General features: G+C 44.6%; 1 protein-coding gene across 1 annotated transcript; it reads left to right on the top strand.

Moving 5' to 3' along the window:
* Positions 1-1,632: 1,632 nt before the first annotated feature.
* On the top strand, positions 1,633-11,828 carry bcl2l12 (BCL2 like 12). The gene is made up of 9 exons (XM_079565076.1): positions 1,633-1,681; positions 3,020-3,198; positions 4,940-4,999; positions 5,123-5,294; positions 5,463-5,700; positions 6,909-7,061; positions 8,647-8,720; positions 9,902-10,171; positions 11,572-11,828. The coding sequence occupies exons 2-9, from the start codon at positions 3,029-3,031 to the stop codon at positions 11,605-11,607; spliced, it is 1,173 nt and encodes a 390-aa protein (XP_079421202.1). The 5' UTR covers positions 1,633-1,681; positions 3,020-3,028; the 3' UTR covers positions 11,608-11,828.
* Positions 11,829-18,269: the final 6,441 nt, after the last annotated feature.

Here is an 18,269-nt window from a genome sequence, read left to right as displayed (position 1 = left end):
TAGATAGATAGATAGATAGATAGATAGATAGATAGATAGATAGATAGATAGATAGATGGTTTTAAAGATGTGGTTATTTTACCCCAGGGGGAAGTTGAACCAGGTCTTGGGGTAAATTGAACCTCCAGGTTTAAAGGTGAAATTGACACTAAACATCAACTATTTTTCTTAAACAATGGTAAAACTACAGAAGTGTTCATGAAACTGTTGTGTAGTTTGTTATTGATAGTTTCTTAAGGGGCAGACTCTGCGCTCCGGGTCCATTTGAAAACACCAACACAGGTGATTTGAGAAGAAACCTGCTTTAATACCAAACAAAATGGACCTACATGTGTTTGTCTTTTGTTTTTTGTGGGGGTTTTTTTTACAGCCAATCTGTCCCATGTTTTGTCTGGCGAGTTCAAACCATGTACAGATCAAAGCTGTAATCCCATATACCAGGGGTTCTAAACCTGGGGGTCGGGACCCCCAAGGGGGTTGCGAGACAAATTTGGGGGGGTCACCAAAGCATATAGATAAAAATGTATATTTTAATATTATTATGATGGTGTTACTATTATACTATTATATTATACTAGGGTGCCATTATTTGTTCTAAATTTGATTCATTTTATTTTAGCCATAGTTTTGTCTTTGTTTTTTTAGAAGTATATAGGTTAACCCCTTAACTCCCGCCTGAACCGAGCACATTTTCTCCAGTTTGGCTTTACCCCAATCCAAAAGCTTCTGGAAAAAAGCTGTGAAAATAGTAAGAAAACTGAGACGAAAACAATGATGGAAATGTGACAAAAAAGCGAGAAAACATTGGCAAAAAAGTGACGAAAAAATGACACAAATTTGATTAAAAAATTGACGAACAAATAAAAAAAATGTGACAAAAAAATGACAAAAATGTGACAACATGTGACAAAAAAGTGAGAAAACATTGGCAAAAAAGTGACCAAAAAAATTACAAAAATTTGACAAAATTTAATCAAAAATGGACAAAAAAAATAAAAAAATGTGACAAAAAAATTACAAAAATTTGATAAAAATTTGACCAAAATGTGACAAAATGTGACAAAAAAGTGAGAAAACATTGGCAAAAAAGTGACCAAAAAATTACAAAAAATTGACAAAATTTAATTAAAAATTGACCAAAAAAAATAAAAAATGTGACAAAAAAAATACAAAAATTTGATAAAAATTTGACAAAAAATGACAAAAAACTTACAAAAATGAGTTGAAAACCCAACAAAAAAATGATGGAAATAAATCTGATGACGTGAGGAAAAATATCCTCTCGGTTCAGGCGGGAGTTAAGAGGTTAAAGTCCCTGTTTTTCCCATGGTCTGACCCAGGCGGGGGTCACGATCCTAATGAACTGTTATAATGGGGGTCGCGCCTCCAAAAGGTTGAGAACCACTGCCATATACAAATAACATGTTTTATTTTCAAAACATAAAGGTGTTTCAACTGACCCCACTCTCCCCACGTCCTGAGATCTGAGCTGGGCTGGAGCCCTGGAACTCCCCCTCCCCCCTCCCCCTCTCACCAGTGACGTCATTGTGGGGGCGGGACTAATGTACGCGCAGTCGCAACTTCACTTCACACACTCGGACCAGCGGACCAAGCGGACCGGGGTCACTCCGCGCGCCAGCCTCTGCGCCCACCCCGCCGACCCGTCCAGAGCCCCGCACAGGTACGGCACTCCCCCCCCCCTCTGTCCGCGGGGCCTGTCGCGTGCTCCGCCGGGAGGGTTCGCCCCGCGTCCCGCTCTCTCTCTCCCGGCGCCTTGTTGTTGTTGTTGTGTCTGTCGGTATTTCCTGGTGACGGAGGCGCGCGCACCGGTCAGGTCCCATTCCATTCAGGCAAAGTGAAAGCGTGTTTGACCGCTGTGTCCCGGGCCCAGTGGACACGGAGGAGGAGGGGGGGGGGGGGGGGGGGGGGCTTTCTGAAGGTTTCCACAAAACCTGATTTATGTAACAACAGAATGGCCTAAAGAACATTCTGTGTCTAAATCATCACATTTAAACAACAGAGAATAAACACATGGCTTTATTTATGGTCAGATTGGTCATAATGCATTAATAAGGGTCACTTCCACTTCTGTCTTTTTTTTAGACTTAAGAGCCTTCCTCGTTTCAAATATTGTTCCTCTAGATAAAGGTGTGGTGGAATCACAGCTCATAAAACCTTAAAGTATTTATTGAGGAAGTTCCTCTGAATGTCACACATGTACTTTAGAGTACTTACAGTCATTGTATTGGCTGTAACTGTATCAAGTATCTGCTGACGGGGCTGGGTGCTGCTGTAAAAACAAATCAAGGTATCGGGTCAGGCAGGCCCACCTTAATGTACCCACAGGCCCCCACCCCCCTCAGTGCAAACCCTAACCCGAAATCCCACAAAAACCCTGCTACTCTTGCATGTTTCCCTCTGGGCCAGGTAGGGCGGGCCGACTGCAGGTACCCACAGGAGCAGCACAGTCCTCACGTACGGTCAGTCAGGCCGCAAAGGGAAGGGATGGACGTGAAAATCAACAAATCATCTTTTCTTTTTTCCCCCTTAGGAAAAAAGGGCCTATCCTCAAGGATAGGCCCTTGATTGGTGGGCCCCCGGGCTCCAGCCCCTGCTAGCCCATTGGTTAAGGAGGCTCTGGGTTCAGGTGTCATAAACCAGTGGTTCTGAACTGGAAGGTCGGGACACAAAAGTGGGTCGCAGAAGCATTTTTAGTGGGCCGCGACCCCTTCTCAGAATACATTTCTTTCAATATTTTTCTGCTCGTCATTTTTCCTCTGGTTTTTGTCCTTTTTGGGCCATAAGCCCCACCATTGGTCCACATCGTTCTCATGACGGCTCACAGAACTATCATCGCTGCTCTGTTGTTCCTTCAGTAATTGTAGCAGAAACATTCTCGTGGAAATAGAAGTAAAACCAGGAGAAGAGACATGGAAACACGGCATAACTGTGTGCTACATAGTGCTGCCTCTGACCTCTGACCTCTGACCTCTGTCTCCCCCTCCTGTGTGTGTCCCAGGTATGAAAGATGGAGAACGGGGGCCGCCTGCCCTCCACCTCCTCCGTGTCGTCCGTGTCCATGCTGGAGGTCAAAGCCGAGACCCATCTGGTGCTTCAGGCCTTCCTCCACCGGGTCGCCACCATCCCCCTGAAGGAGAGGCCGGGGAGGGTCGGGGGGGCTTACCGCAACCAGCACAGGTAACAGAACCACGCCCCCTTAATGTCAGTACAGCCTCAGCTTTTACTCTGTCCCTTCAAACAGTTATTAAAGTGATGGTCTGTGAGTTTGCAAAATGAGGAGAGAGAGAGTGAAATTTGAAAGTAAGCGATCAAATCCCCCCCTCTATAACCAGGAAACCCTTCTTTAACCCTATCCGGTCAGGACTAGAATGACCTGGGGACGGAGGTCATTTTTCTATGCATTCGCACGGTGATCAGCAAAGTCAGTGATTCACTCATTTCCACAGACTTTCTTTTTGGAAATGACAGATAGATAATGAAGACTGAATGACTGACTTTTCTTCATTGGTGATGTGGGCGCTGCCTCTCAGGTTTGTTCATGTGAGCTTTGCTTTAGCGAGAGGCTGTTTCTTTCTTTCTTAGATCAGCATCAAGTCTGTGACATCAAGCGGCCGTTTCCGTTCACTCTGAAACAGAAACGCATCCAGAGGTTCTCTCAGAGCCGCCATGTTGGTCTGTCAAACGTTGCCATGGCGTAGTTTAGGGTGGGGTGAAGCTCTGATGCATGTTATTACTACGGTCTAGCCTAAATGTGTTCATAAATAAACTGGGAAAAAGGCAACGTTGCCGTCATTGCGGCTGGTTCAAAACTTTCCGATCTCCGACCGTCGATTCGTACGGGATTATCACCTGAGAATGAGGAGTTTGCAGAGTTACCCTTAAAGGGACTAGACATAGTTTTAAAAATGTTATTACGTATTTTCCTCCCCGTACATGTTCCAGCCATGTCCTAATGTGTAGAATGAGCTCAGACCTGCCTCTAAAATCCTGCACTGTCTCAGAAAGTTGTTACTTCGGATCCGAAGTGCCGTCACGCATGAGTTTAAGGGAACAGGCCAGTGTGTTTTCATACTGAGATATGTTCTTACCTGAGCTTAGACGAGTTCATGTGTACCTGTCTGGTCTTCACGCGTGTCCTCAGTCACGTAAACACAGCGCAGACGGCATTAGCATTTAGCCTCTCCCTCTCTCCTCTATAGCTCCAAACCAGGTCAAGGTAGAAGCTACCAAGCTCTTCCACGTTTTCCCTATTTAAATATGGTTACGTGAAGTGTTACACAAAGTATAAATACAAAATTAAGTGGATAAAAAGGGGAACTATATTGCAAGGCGTAATAATACTCAGTGTGTAAAAACGGTGGCCTATTCCTTTAATATTGAAGCTGCAGTTACGCGTAAGACCTGACGTGGCAGTAGCGAGTATAAAAATGTCAACTTCCATCAATGAACAGGCCTCCGTTTTTCCACACTGAGATATGTTCTTACCTGAGCTTAGACGAGTTGATCCGTACCTGTCTGGTCTTTGTGCCCGTGGAAGAGCGCGGTAACTTCCAACTTCACCCTCGTTTGGAGCTATAGGAATGTGCTCGGAGAGGCCAAATGCTAACAACATCTTCTGGTCTTTTGCGTGACTGAGGGCACGCACAAAGACCAGACAGGTAAGAACATATCTTAGTAAAATGGTGGCCTGTTCTTTTAAGGATCAAAATGGGGGAAATTTACCTTCCATTCTACTGACATGGCAAATTCAGACGTCAGTAATATTCACTTTTTACCTGAGGTCCCGAGGTCATTCTAAATAGGGCTTTATACTCCAGAGGAATACTACAGGTCGGTATAAACGACCCCCTTAGTGTTATATTTGGTTTTGAAACATCTATGGTAGAAATGAATAGGATGTTCTTTCCTTCTGGAGCAGCTCTTCGGGTGGGCAGGACTGTGGACCTCCAGTAGTCGATCGTGATCCCAACAAGCTCAGGTAACCAATCAGAGAGCAAGGACGGATCGTACTCAAGCGGGCGTGTGTTCAGTCCAAAGCAACAAAACGATATGTCAAAGTAACTGACGACAGTGCTCTCTTTGTGATGTTGTTCGTCCTCAGATATGGGGCCAAACCCAGGGAGGGCTATAACTCCCAGGCCGAGGAGGTCAGCTCTGCCGACGAGAAGAAGAGCGGCTTCATGGGCCTGCTGAAGAAGCAGCTGCCCAAACGGAGCGCTCCGCAGAGGCCCAAGGACATGAGGAACAAGAGCGGTCAGCCGAAGGACGTGGAGGTGAGAGAGTTCAGGGGACACACAGGCAAAAAAACAGACCTGGAGGAGAAGGTCACTTTATTCAGACGGTTTTATTGCATCATTGGTAGAAGTGCCTGAAGCCCACAACAGTGCAATATTGTCTGTACGCTTACTTCCCCTTGAGTAAAGTGTGGCCTGTGTCCTCAGGACGAGCTGGCCTCTCCTCTGTCCACCTCAGACGAAGAAGACCCGGACAAGAAGAAGAAGCTGAGCCGGAAGAAGATCAAGCGAAGACTGTCCAAGTTCTTCAAGAAGAGACTGGACAAGGACAAGGAGCCCAGTCCGGCTGCTCCTCCACCTGCACGACCCAGCACCCTGGCCATCGTCCCCCAGAGCCCAAGCACCCCCGAGGCCCCTGGGAGCCCCCCCACGCTCATCTCTCCCAGTAAGACCTTCTCCTCTGCATCCAAACATGCCGCTTCCTCAGCTCCTCCAGCCTTCAACTTTTTAAAGAGTTAAAGAGTGCATTTACTCCGACTCTCCAGGATGATTTAGTAGTTCTTCCATCAGGATGTCCGTGTCCGATATTTTGACACGTCTGTGCTGCCGATACCGATCGTTTTCAAGAGTCATGCACTGCGACACACACAGCAGTTTCAGTGGCTTCTATCACAGGTTCTATTGCATTATGTTGAGGGCCTGTCAGAGACATCTGCACTGGGAGGACATGGATTATTATTCCGCGTAAATGAAAGTGCTGACTAAGAAGCTGTTTCTGACTCCGCGGTAAAGGCTACATGACAAAAGCAAAGGAAACAAGGATCTTTTCCCCCTATTGTGTTTTTAACAGCTGCTGATCGTCCCCAGTGAGGGTTCAAACTGCACCTGTTTGCGATAGCGATAGCGTTAGCGATAGCGATAGCGATAGCGATAGCATTAGCAGCGCTGCAGTAAATCTTGAGGCCAGAGTCGCTGCAGATTCATGGCTGTCTTTTGGGGGATCGGACCCGATACACTCAAAACACATGGATCGGCTACTGACACTGAATATCGGTTCGGAACATCCCAAGTTTTAGCTCGCGCATCACAAGTCACTGTCACAAGTTCAGGCTGGAGAACAATATTATTACCTTGTTCTAAATGCATTTTTTAACATTTATATAACACTAGGGCAGGGCGATATAGCCTAAAATCTATATCACGATATAAAAAAGAAATATCACGATAACGATACATTTGACGATATAATTGACAATGGACAAATTACTTAAAAATTCCAGCCATGTGCCTATTCTAAAGATTAATGAAAAGATATTTCATACTTTTATTTTAGCACCATACTCACTTCCTCACAAATATGATCTACTCAGGCAGTTTACATCCTTTAAGCTCCTGTCCCCGTGTCCTACACCGTCAGTGTTTATGCTGCTCTGATGGAGCTGAGCGTAACATAAATCATAAATGTAAATAAATGTACTGACGAGTTGAAAATGAAGTTTTGTTTATCTTTCACTGATTGAACGAGAAGTGGACATAGTGATTATGGGGACGGGCCTGGCACATCATCAGCTTAGAAGGTCCTGGGGACATGTGAGACCCTGATTGGCTGGAGGAGATTTGGTCCCATTGGTCAGTGCTGTGTTCTGTCTGTAGATCACCCTCCGCAGTTCTACGAGGACGTGGCAGAGAGGCTGGAGCAGATCGCCTACAAGAGCAATAGCATCAAGAGGCAGTCTCCTGAGCCCCCTCCACGGGTCCCCTCCCCACCAGGAGTCACCCCACCCTCACCAGGAGAGGCCCAAACAGGTACAGTCTGGACATTCATTTGTAGATCACACCAGTCTGCAATAAATGAGCCCAAGACCAATACTGTCACCGAGAGTGATGTGGAGCTCGTCTTCTAAAGGGTGTCCTCGTATTCAGACACATGTGCTCCGGAGGGTCACACACTGCTGGTCAGTGCACCTCATCAGAGCCGCCTTAACCAACGGGCTAGCAGGGGCTGGAGCCCAGGGGCCTACCGTATTCAAGGGCCTAACACGGGGGACGGCAAACTGTGGCTCTTCAGCCTCCTTTAATGGCTCTTTTGTCCCTCTGGAGCAGCAACGAGTATATCGACAAGGAGAACCGGTGCCGCTTTGCGCCGCAGCCTCTTTATAAACCAGCAGGCGCGGAGCCGCTGCAGATCCACGCCTGCAGATACACGCCTGCAGATCCACGCCTGCAGATCCACGCCTGCAGATACACGCCTGCAGATACACGCCTGCAGATACACGCCTGCAGATACACGCACCACTCGCACCATCGCAAACGTCTGCGCTGCATGCTGTAAAGAGCCCGTCTGACTCTGTCCTCTTCATACACGCTCATTCTACAATTCTGTTCAAGCCCCGGGGCCTATGGGTGCATTAAGGTGGGACTGCACCTCATCCTTCAGACAGTTTGAACATAGTGTATAAACAGCACATGACAGTTGGCTACTGAAGGAGAAAACTCATCCTGTTCAGTCCCAAACATCTTTCCAGATGTGTGGGAGCTGAAACAGCGATGTGCGGTCTTTACTGCTGCGTCATGCTACAACACAGCACATCTGTAGACCGAGTTGTCCAACTACAATGATGCTGTGTTTGAACATGTATCCAGGACATTACAGTCAAAAACTGATTCTGACAGGAGGAAAGAATATGGTCAGCAACAAAATAAGAGCAGAAAAATCTCAACGAGTGAAATCACACATGCACAGTGCGCCCTCTGCTGGAGAAATACTGGAATGGCTATCAACCAACATCAGGTTAAAAACAGCCATGATTCTGTAACCTCTGATCTGAGGCCATGTCCACACATTGCAGGGTGTTTATAAGACCATCCTCTGTCTAATAAACTTCCACACAGCCTCGTTTAAAATAATAAAATAAAACGGCATCCACACCTAAAGGACAATAACTGTTGCCTGGCTCTGCCATACTATTCCCTGTCCATTCCACGCAGGGAAGTTAGTCTGGTCACGGAGCAATGTGAGCAGTTTGAGCAGTTTGGACGGGTGGGCCTAACACACACAGATTGACGAGAGAATGATTAGTTTTGGTTTCTAACTTCTGTGCATGTCACTATTGAGAAAACTACAACACAGCGGCGCAGTGAGTGACGTAGCCTTATCAGTTCTCTGTGACGGTCGTGATTGGTCGGATCAGTCACATGTTTATCATGTGTGTCCAGACCCACCTTCTTCTCTGGGTGTGGTTGTTGGGGTGTGGTGTCACTGTTACAGCTTCACAAACCTGCCTCAACAGTATTTGAGACAAACCTACCTCGACAATCCAAATGCATATCGTCAGATATACAGTGCAGTCTTGACCACACTGACCGGTGAGCGTTTGTTGTGTGTTTCTAGTGTACGACAAAGAGACCATGGTGCAGAAGCTGGCCCGGCTCATCATTCTGGAGGGAGACGCCATCAACACCAAGGTCCATCACACACAAAGATCAGAGGAACATGCGCCCAAACACCAGGAAGAAAGGAGATATACTTTGTTTTTTTATAGAAAGACAAATATTATTAGCAAATTAGTCAAAACTGTGGCTGCTGTAAGAAAAGAAAAGAATTCAGAGTTCGGCTTAGTGACTTTTGAGAAAACAAGCGTCACATTCTCTTTTTTGTTATTTTTAGGAGCACTTTGGAAACTGTTTTGTCGATCAGTCAAAAAACAAACAAATGGCACAAGCTTCAGTGTCCTCTCTGTGGCACAACTGAGGCCAAAGTGCTTTCTCACCATGGCGTCCAAAAGCGGTGACAGTGTTCACAGCAACAAGTACAATATAGTTTTTTATTCAGATGCTACAAGAGATTTTCACCAAAGCATAGGCTGCAGATTCAAAACTAGGGCTGCAACTAACGATTATTTTGTTATCGATTAATCTATCGATTATTTTTATCGCTTGGCTGTGGACGGTGTAGGAATTTTTTTTTTTTTTTTTGCGCTTAAGTTGTGTTGATGGAGTAAACTAAAGGGAAATGTTTTTTGAAGGCTCTATTAATGAAATTTACAATGTACGAAACACTACAGACCCTAAATATAAAATCAAAGTAGGTTTTCATCAAAAATACTACATTTTTTATGTCATTTTTGCTCCATTTTAGTCTGTGTGAACCAGAAAACGAGTAATCGATTACTAAAATAGTTGTCGACTATTTCAATAATCGATAAGTCGTCGATTAATCGATTAGTCGTTTCAGCCCTATTAAAAACGAATTAAAAACAGATTAAACAGGACACACTGATTATATCAAACGAAAATGGGAATGAGAAGCAAATGATTTAGTGCTGGATGAGTCCAGTTGTTCAGCTGTTGGAGGAAGAGTGGCTCCTGGGCAGTAAAACAATCCCACCTGTGCTGTTCATGTCCGTTATTACATTTTTGGATTGTGGTTGTAATTGAGCTGCAAAGTGATGTTAAATCTGCAGACTTGAACTTAAAACAGGCTTGTCACACTCTGTGGACACAAAGAGCCTAAGGTCTGTTTGGTGTGTGAAAAAGCACCACTAAAGGGCCTGATTCACCGGCCTGGAGACTGTTTGGAGACCAGTTGGAGACTCGAGTCCCCTGGAGATGAGGCGAGTCTCCATGTTGTATTTCTCCTGTTGCAGATCGAGTCGGAGCCGTTCCTGCGCTCCAGCCTGTCCCGTCTGTCCTACGCCTCCTTCTCTCGGCTGCTGGACGCGGTCAGCACTGCCCCCGGCCTGAGCGAGGCCCCCGCCCCGCTGACTCCCGAGGCCAGCCCCACACTGCGCCGCATGGCCGTCTCCATGGAGGTGTCCCGCCGCATCGTCACGGCAACGGGCACGCAGCGGCTAGAAGGCTACGCCGAGTGCTACATGGAGAACTTCACCCCCTGGGTCAAGCGCCAAGGAGGCTGGGTACGTTAGACCAGACATCACAGGAGGGGAGGGGCACCACGACTTCCTGTCCACAGGTTAACGTGAACACGAAATAAAAGAAGATTTCAGCGTCATGGCCACACGTGCACAGCTCTCATGGACTTTTCTGACACTAATCAACTTTATAGATGAAGTGGCCGAGTTAGCTCTTGCCTCAGTGAGAAGGTGCAGGACTGGACCAGGGCTGGTCTGGCAGAAAAAATCAGCCCGGGACTTTTGGGTCAAGACCGGCCCTCTAAAAAAAAAAAACTGTCATATTCCATGCAATAGTCGAGGTGATGAGCAAAACAATAAGCCCTTGTCTTGAACTAAAACAGTATAAGCTACGAATCGAGGACAATAGTTGCATGTTGTTTCTGCCGAATTCAAGCTAACACCTCAGAGCACTCAAGACTTTAATCTTGTCATTAATAACTTGAAGGAACTTTTGTAAAATTACTTAACAATCTTAAAATGTGCGTTCCGTTAATGAAGTTCCTCTCGCGACTGCAACACAAATAAACTTCTCAAAACCAACCAAATGATCAAACTGTAGATTGAAGATGAAACAGTGAAACTCACCACAGAGTAAGAGAGGTGTGGAGTGAAAATATAAGTCCAAAAAAGGCCAAACATTGTAAATCCTTTCAATGGAAACAAGAAGATTTCCAAACTGCACTGACGACGAGGGGCAAGACGGAGTCACATGACAAACCCCAGCATGCACTTCTTTGCAAACATTTGTCTAAAATGTATAAAAAATAGAGGTCTAAGGTTCTGTGGGTCCTGGAGGGAGTTACAACAAACTATTTCCTCTTAAATTTGCAATGTGAGGGGCATGAGTGTTATATCCGAGAGGCCCATTGCTCATTATACAAGATTATTTTGGAACCATGACTCAAGAAATCGTGCCACCAGAAGGGTATAAAAAGTCACTTTCCTCTAGTGGAGTAATTGTGTAATTGCATCAATATAATGATAGAGATTCTAATGGCTTTACTTGTTAATTGTGGGCCGGTGTAAGGTGTAATGGGCCTTATCTCGATTTAACTGGCCCGATCGGCCCAAAAGTACGTCGGCCCACCGGGAAATCTCCCGAATCTCCCGATGGCCAGTCCAGCCCTGGACTGGACAGTATGTTTCTGCATCTGCGTAGGTTTCCCTTTATAATCAACCAACACAACAACTAATCAGGTTTTCACACTCGATTTTCTCAAATGAAACACTTTTTATCATAATACAAAGAAATGAAATATGTCCTGGACTTAGCATAAGTCACACACGACAGCGCGGAGCCGGTCCTCACACTCCAGCTCAGAGACATGTGTCAGTGTGGGGAGACTTCTGTGTTTAACCATCTGTGACTTTTGTTCTGGTGAACCTGAACCTTCTGTTTCCAGGAGAACGTGGTGGACCTGGAGGATGAGTACGACTGACGGCTCTGGACTAGTGCTGAACATGGACTTTAACTGTAGTTAAGTTAATTAGTAGGTGATACTTCAATGTGAAGGTATTTTTTATACTTTTTTATACTGGTTCTTTCTTTTTTGTTTCAAAAGTGTTTTGAGTCTGTTTACACACGTCTGTCAGGGTGAGACACTACGTCAACAGCCAAAGGAGACTCGGGTGACCAGATGTCCCACAGTGTGAGGGACGGCACAGCTGACAGTGTGATAGGACAGTGGGGGTCGCACATGAGGGTTTACTCGTTGGCCTGTCAGAGCAGTGACAGGAGCTGCTACAGTAGCCTGGCATCCAGACTAATCTCCGATGTTTATTAATCAATAAACAGGAGACTAGTCTGGCGACCCTGTCGTAGAAAAGCTACTGCTTGAGGCGGGACTAATGTGGGACAACCGAAGCGCAGCAGCCAATGAGAACATAGCGGATGTGACGACAGAAACGACGACAAGAAAGTTGTATCATTCGGACATTAACAATGGCGCTCCCTGACACACAGAGTTCAGTAAATGACTTCTGTCGTTTATGTCAGAAAAACCTAAGAACACAAGCATACCGGAGCATTACGGGAAGTGGTTGCTTGTGTTGAAAAACTACAAAACAAAGGCTCAACAACGTGACGCCCGTTCAGGGAGCTGCTCTGATTGGTCGGTAGGCTCCATATCGCTGCGTCACTTCCTTTGAAAGCGCACAATGGAGCGTTGCCAGACCCTCTTCTGTAAAGAAGCGGAGTCTGGTTGGCGAGACTACTACTACAGACTCATGAGCTCAGGGACGGCTCTAAACGGCTCCTCAGCAATCCCTAATCCAGTCTCTGAATACCCTCTGCATGTTCTTTATGAGATGGGCCTCATTGTCCAGCTTTGCCTGATCTCCCACACTTGACGGGTTACGATCTGGTCACCCTAAAGTTTGGTGCTGCCGGTTTAAAACCAAAGCTTTTTTACTGTAAAAGTGTGTGTTTATGTGGCTCTGAACCTGTTACACTGTTTACTGGGCCTCTCGGGGCTGGGACCATAACACAGTGCCACTACTTTATACTATGTACAAGTCTTTAGTACTGAAACTGATTTTTACTTTAAGTGTCTCAAAGGACTGGCCCCAGAGCCTTCGAGTGTGTGTGTGAGCGGCTGCAGGGCGGGGGAAGGTCGACCCGAGCCTCAAATGGAGACTGCAAAGTGCCTTTTCCCAGTCTGCACTTTCAGTGAGAGCTGCACATCTCTGGAACTTATTTCCTGCTCAAATCAAATCTATGATGGGATTTGGCATCTTTAAAAAACATGCAAAATCATGGATGTGCAGCAGCAGCAGCTTTGTGCTTTAGTGCCGTGTCCCTGTCTTCTCCTGTGTGTACAGTTCAGTGTCCTCTCATCCCATTTTAACATGTCTGGTACCTTAACTGCTCTGTCAGCCCATCTAGGCACGAGTGCTGCAAATGCGCTTCTGTTATATATGTTTTTGTATCCGTCCTTATCAAATAAACCAAATGAATAGATATATAGGCCGGGTGCCGTTAGCCTGGCTCCTGCTGCTCAGTCAGCCGTTAGCCAGGCGGGGGCACCGTTCCATTTACTGATACCAGGACTTTAACGATACTTGGTTTTCGATACCGATCCCCGAATGAGACTTTTTCTGATACCTATACTAAAATGTGTGTCCTCTAGAACCAGAAAACAGAACAATAATGTGCGGAAGATCTGCACATTTACAATATTCATATCCAATGTCGAGAAATGTGGGGAAAATGTGAATCATTTGGGGGAAATTGGGAGAAATTGTGGCAAAAACTAGAAAAAAAAAAGGGGGGAATAAAATGAGGAGGAAATAGGGAAAACCATAGAATGTTTTGTTTTTTTCCGCACCCACTAGCCCTCATCCTGCTTTTTCATCCCGTTCTACTTGTTTTCGCTGCACATTCATCGCTTTGTTCACAACCTACAGGCCAGTGCAATGCCTCATTTGAAAGCTAAGACCTTGTAGTTTCTGAAAATACGTGTAAGAGCTGTGTGAGTGATGTGCTGTACGGCAGGTTTTAAGCAATATGTGTTTGTGTGAGATTTGTGTCTGTGACAGTGCTGCCCTCTGCTGTCCACATGACTGTAAGGCAAGGCAAGTTTATTTGTAGAGCACAATTCATACACAAGGCAATTCAAAGTGCTTCACAGTTGCATAAATACAAGAAAACAAATACAATCAATAAAAACATCAACATAGAATTAATCAATTACAGTAAGAGGCAAGAGTGTAGATAATATACTTTCAGTTATATGCATTTTTAGATTCGCTCTGTCTTGAGAACTATTTTAACTGTAGCGCACCATGTCATTAAAGTTCTGTGATCCCAGTTCTCACACAGATGACATGTGGTGCCAGCCCAAAACACTCCTGTTTGTGAGCGGTTATGAAATCAATAAGCTTCTCGTTCCGTACCTCTCCTGTGGAACCTAAAACATGCACAGTAGGGTCATATTCCTGCTTCACACTCCCTCAGAACCGAGTGAAGAGTCAATCAAGGCATTCAATTGGATTAAAAACTGGCATTAAATCAAAACTTACTGAGGAATAACTGCATTGCTGGACTCATTTTGCTCCGTGACACATTCAGCAGCAGTTTGGGCTGGAATTGTACAAAATGATGATGAACTTGACTTGTGTTGTTTCCCTTTTGCTTTTGAATGCTGAGATTTCCCCTCATGAATCCATTGTTCGCCAATGTTCGTGGCATTAAAGCAGTACTAAGTAACTCTTGCCCCATAAGCACAACTGCAGGTGTCGTAGCAAGATGTGATTTTTTTAACGTATTAATTGTCCGTGAGAGTAAATACTACGCTGACAGAAAAGATAAAGGGACAGAGGGATATTGTAAATCCAATTACACAATGGAACACTTTTTTTTTGGCTGTAAATACTGTTTAAGTGGCGCTAGTCCGCAGTTAGCTTTGCCTGTTAGCATGTTAGCTTCTTCTTCGTAATTCTATTAGTGTGTGTTGGTGGCTCCGGTCCGGTGGCAGTCAGGTTTCAAGTGTGGTTTTCTGGCCAGAGACACCAGGGGGCGATGAAAGACCCTCCACCATCCCATAAACACTTGTATTACCCCCACAGGGACTACGGAAAGGATTTATTAAGGTGAACATGTTACTGAGTACTGCTTTAAGTCTATAGTTAAAGTTGACTGGCTGCTGCCTGTATAAACCCTGTGGTAACTAGAGCTGGGCGATACTGACAAAAATGAATATCTCAATATTTTAGGGACTTCCTCATTTGCCATACTTAAACGATGCTTTTGTAAACCATCAGAAACAGGTGAAAATGTGCTGGAAAACATTGACATTGCTTTGTCATAAAGATAATGAATAAATCATATAAGATAACAAACCCCAAAAGTGCAAAAAACAACAATACCTTTTACTGAGAAAAACAAAGAGTTACGCACAAACATCAACTCTTTTTTGGCGTAAAAAGCTGCATCATGTGCCTTTAAGTTGTTTTTATTTGTTAAGTTGTTTATTTGTTTGTTTTATTTTGTTTCGTTTCTTTCTTGACATTGGACTTGTTCTTGTAGACCAGCCGGGGACATTTCTGACGTTGAATCTGATGTGTTCTTGATTGAAAACAGTGAAATTAGGCCAAATATTAAAAATACAGAATCCAAACTAACATTAAATTAAACCAGCTCATAAATGCTTTGCTCCTTAAATGGTTGTAAATACTAATTACATTTTACAGAAGGGGGTCCCGAGCCCAGTGATTTGGGGGATTGCGGCTTGAAAAGTTTGGGTTGTAGACCAGTGTTTCTCAACCAAGAGCACGGGGACCCCTGGGGGTACGTGGGATTATTTCAGATCAAAAGGGAGACGTAACTGACATTATTTTGAAAGGAAAGGCTATTGAAACCACACTTCTGCTATAGTGGCAGCATGTCCTCACTGCACTGGGGGATGATAATGTGGACTGTTCAGTGTCTGAAAGTCGATTACAAAGAATATTCAAACATGTTATATCTGTGTAAAAAAAAAACATTTAAAATACACATTCTAATGACACAATGACAAGTCTCTGTTTCCACGTGTGTACATGTTTAAAGCTGTCTTTTCTATGTTAACATGTAAACAGAGCACAGGCATGTTCTCTGTCCTCTGTGTGACGACTGCGATGAGTGTGTATATTTACTACTGTGTACAAAGTACCTGTGTCTGCATGAGGCTCTGCTGGAGGACATCACGGACTCCCCACACGTCTGCTGCTCATGTTTACAAAGGAATGTAACGTCATGTTTGTCCGTCTGATGTTGGAGCTGCACTGACGGCACTTTAAGGGAAATAAAAGGAATGGATCGATGGTTTTGTGTGGCTTTCATTTAGCTGGAACTGTACGATACTGGGATCGGATATCGGAGTCGATACTGAGGGAAAAATACGCTATCAGGATTTCAAATATCCGATACTGAACTGATAGGCGGAGCCAGTGGGTCATTCGAACCACCCATTAAAGGTTAACATTTCAACTTTTATGTGAGATTATAGATTTGATCTGTACATGATTTCAAATCGCAAGACAAACATTTTTGAAAAATTGACCTTAAAATAACCCACTGTGTTTTTCACCCAAAGTAAATGTTTGGCCTGATACAAAAATGATGGTGTCACATGTAGTGGTCCATTTATTTTCTGATGGTGGGTTTGTTCATTTAAAAGCAGTTGTAGGTGCGCCGAGGTGTAAATAAACTTGCCTTTTCTAAAGAGAAAAAAATGGGGTAAATTGACGGCCCAGGGTCAGGGTAAAGAGCCGCCCCCTAAAAGTACAATTCTATAGTTTTTATATTCTGTTAGCGCATTAAAATTAAATATTACATTAAATGATTTGGGACAAAATGTGGTAATCTGCAGATGGTGTGTATGAAAAGAAAAATATATATATTTTACATAAAATGGCTAATGTACTTTTTTCTTCTTCTAATGTTTAGAGTCAATTTCATCTTTAAATCTGGAGGTTAAATGTTTCCCAAGACCAGGGGCCGTATTGACTCTTGGTGCAAAGAGTTGTTCCTGGGGCCAAATTCTGAGAAAATTCTGAGAATCGTGATGTTCTCTTAGAATTTCCCCAAAATTGAAGTTGAAGATTCCTAAAGAATCCCAGCCCTCAAAGGGACTAGATGCAAGTTGGTCATTTTGATTCTCACTACTGCCACCACAGGTCTTATGCGTAACTGCAGCTCGTGCATGACGGCACTTTGGACATGAAGTAACAGCGTTTTGAGTGACAGTGCAGGATTTTAGAGGCAGTTGTGGGGAACAGGTCCTTCTACACACGAGGACACGGCTGGAACATGTAGGACACGTGTCAAGGACAAGATGATTTAATGTGGCCCTTTGAGGTAGTGATGGGCAGATGATACACTTTCCCATTACTGCGTCCACACTGTATCACGGAGTGTTGGTATTGGCTCCATCTAGTGGTGTAAAAAATGTACTACAGCCAAACTATTGTAGAAAAACGAATTGTATTGCGTTTGGATAACGAAGTGCAAGAATTTTCTTCCACATGTGAAGTAGTGATGGGTCGATGATACCTCAGTGTGTGTGTGCGCGTGTGTGTGTGTCACACAACAGCTGAGAGTGATCATTTCGAAAGAGGAAAACTGCTCCGGATAATGAGAACAGAAACAAATTAATGAGAATAAATGAGAAGTGTCAGAAACACAACCTTCTAAAAATGTCACTGACCAAGATTGAATAAATACTTCTGTCATATTATTGTCTGTGACAATAATATGACAGAAGTATTTCTGCTTCTGTTTACCAGTGGATGCCAAGTCAAAAGACTGCACCATCATAAACCATCATCTGATTCGATCTCACGAGCCTCCGACTCCTGACAGACGCTCTGCTCTCAGAGCTACACGGATGCTTTACACGCTAGCCACTAGGGGGCAGCTTAAATTTAAAAAAGGGAAGAACTCCATACAGTTGGTAGATTAACCACGAACGCCGGGCTCAGACCAAGTGGCAAAAAAACGCTTTCCGTCTTCCTTGGCCAGTGTGGGGTGAGTGTGGGGTGAGTGTGGGGCCAGTGTGGGGTGAGTGTGGGGCCAGTGTGGGGTGAATGAATAATGACTTTATGCAGCACTTTGAGAAACGTGTGACACAGGCTGATGAAGCACATGGGCCCGCGACCCGCCGTGGGGACTGACGACTTCGACCCCCCCGTCCTAATGTGTAGAAGGAGACCACACCTATTCACCACAACTGCCGCGAACTCGGGTGAAAGTGCCGTCATGCACGAGCTTCATATAGAAACTGCAGTTACACGTAAGAACTGAGGTGGCAGTAGTGAGTGTTAAAATCACAACTTCCATCTCATTTAGTCCCTTTAATGTAAATGGTGTGTGGACAGGCCCCCCTGCGGTGCCTCTGGGGCCCCCCACTTTAGGAATGGCTGATCTAAAGTAATACAATAATAATGGACACTCCTGTAGTGGCCCAGTGTACGAAACGCTGTGAAAGAAGAACTGATCCAACATATTAGTGATGATCAGACGACTGTTGTAAGCCTGAGGACATTTACTGCATTTACGGAGATCCTTGTTTATTTTGTTTCCATTACAGTTTATTAAAAGATGATCATTGATAATTTAATG

Source organism: Gobius niger (genome assembly GCF_951799975.1).
Source record: "Gobius niger genome assembly, chromosome: 10".
NCBI classification, from domain to species: Eukaryota; Metazoa; Chordata; class Actinopteri; order Gobiiformes; family Gobiidae; genus Gobius; species Gobius niger.
Note: the sequence above shows the minus strand (reverse complement) of the source record. Positions and strands in the feature narration are given on the sequence as shown.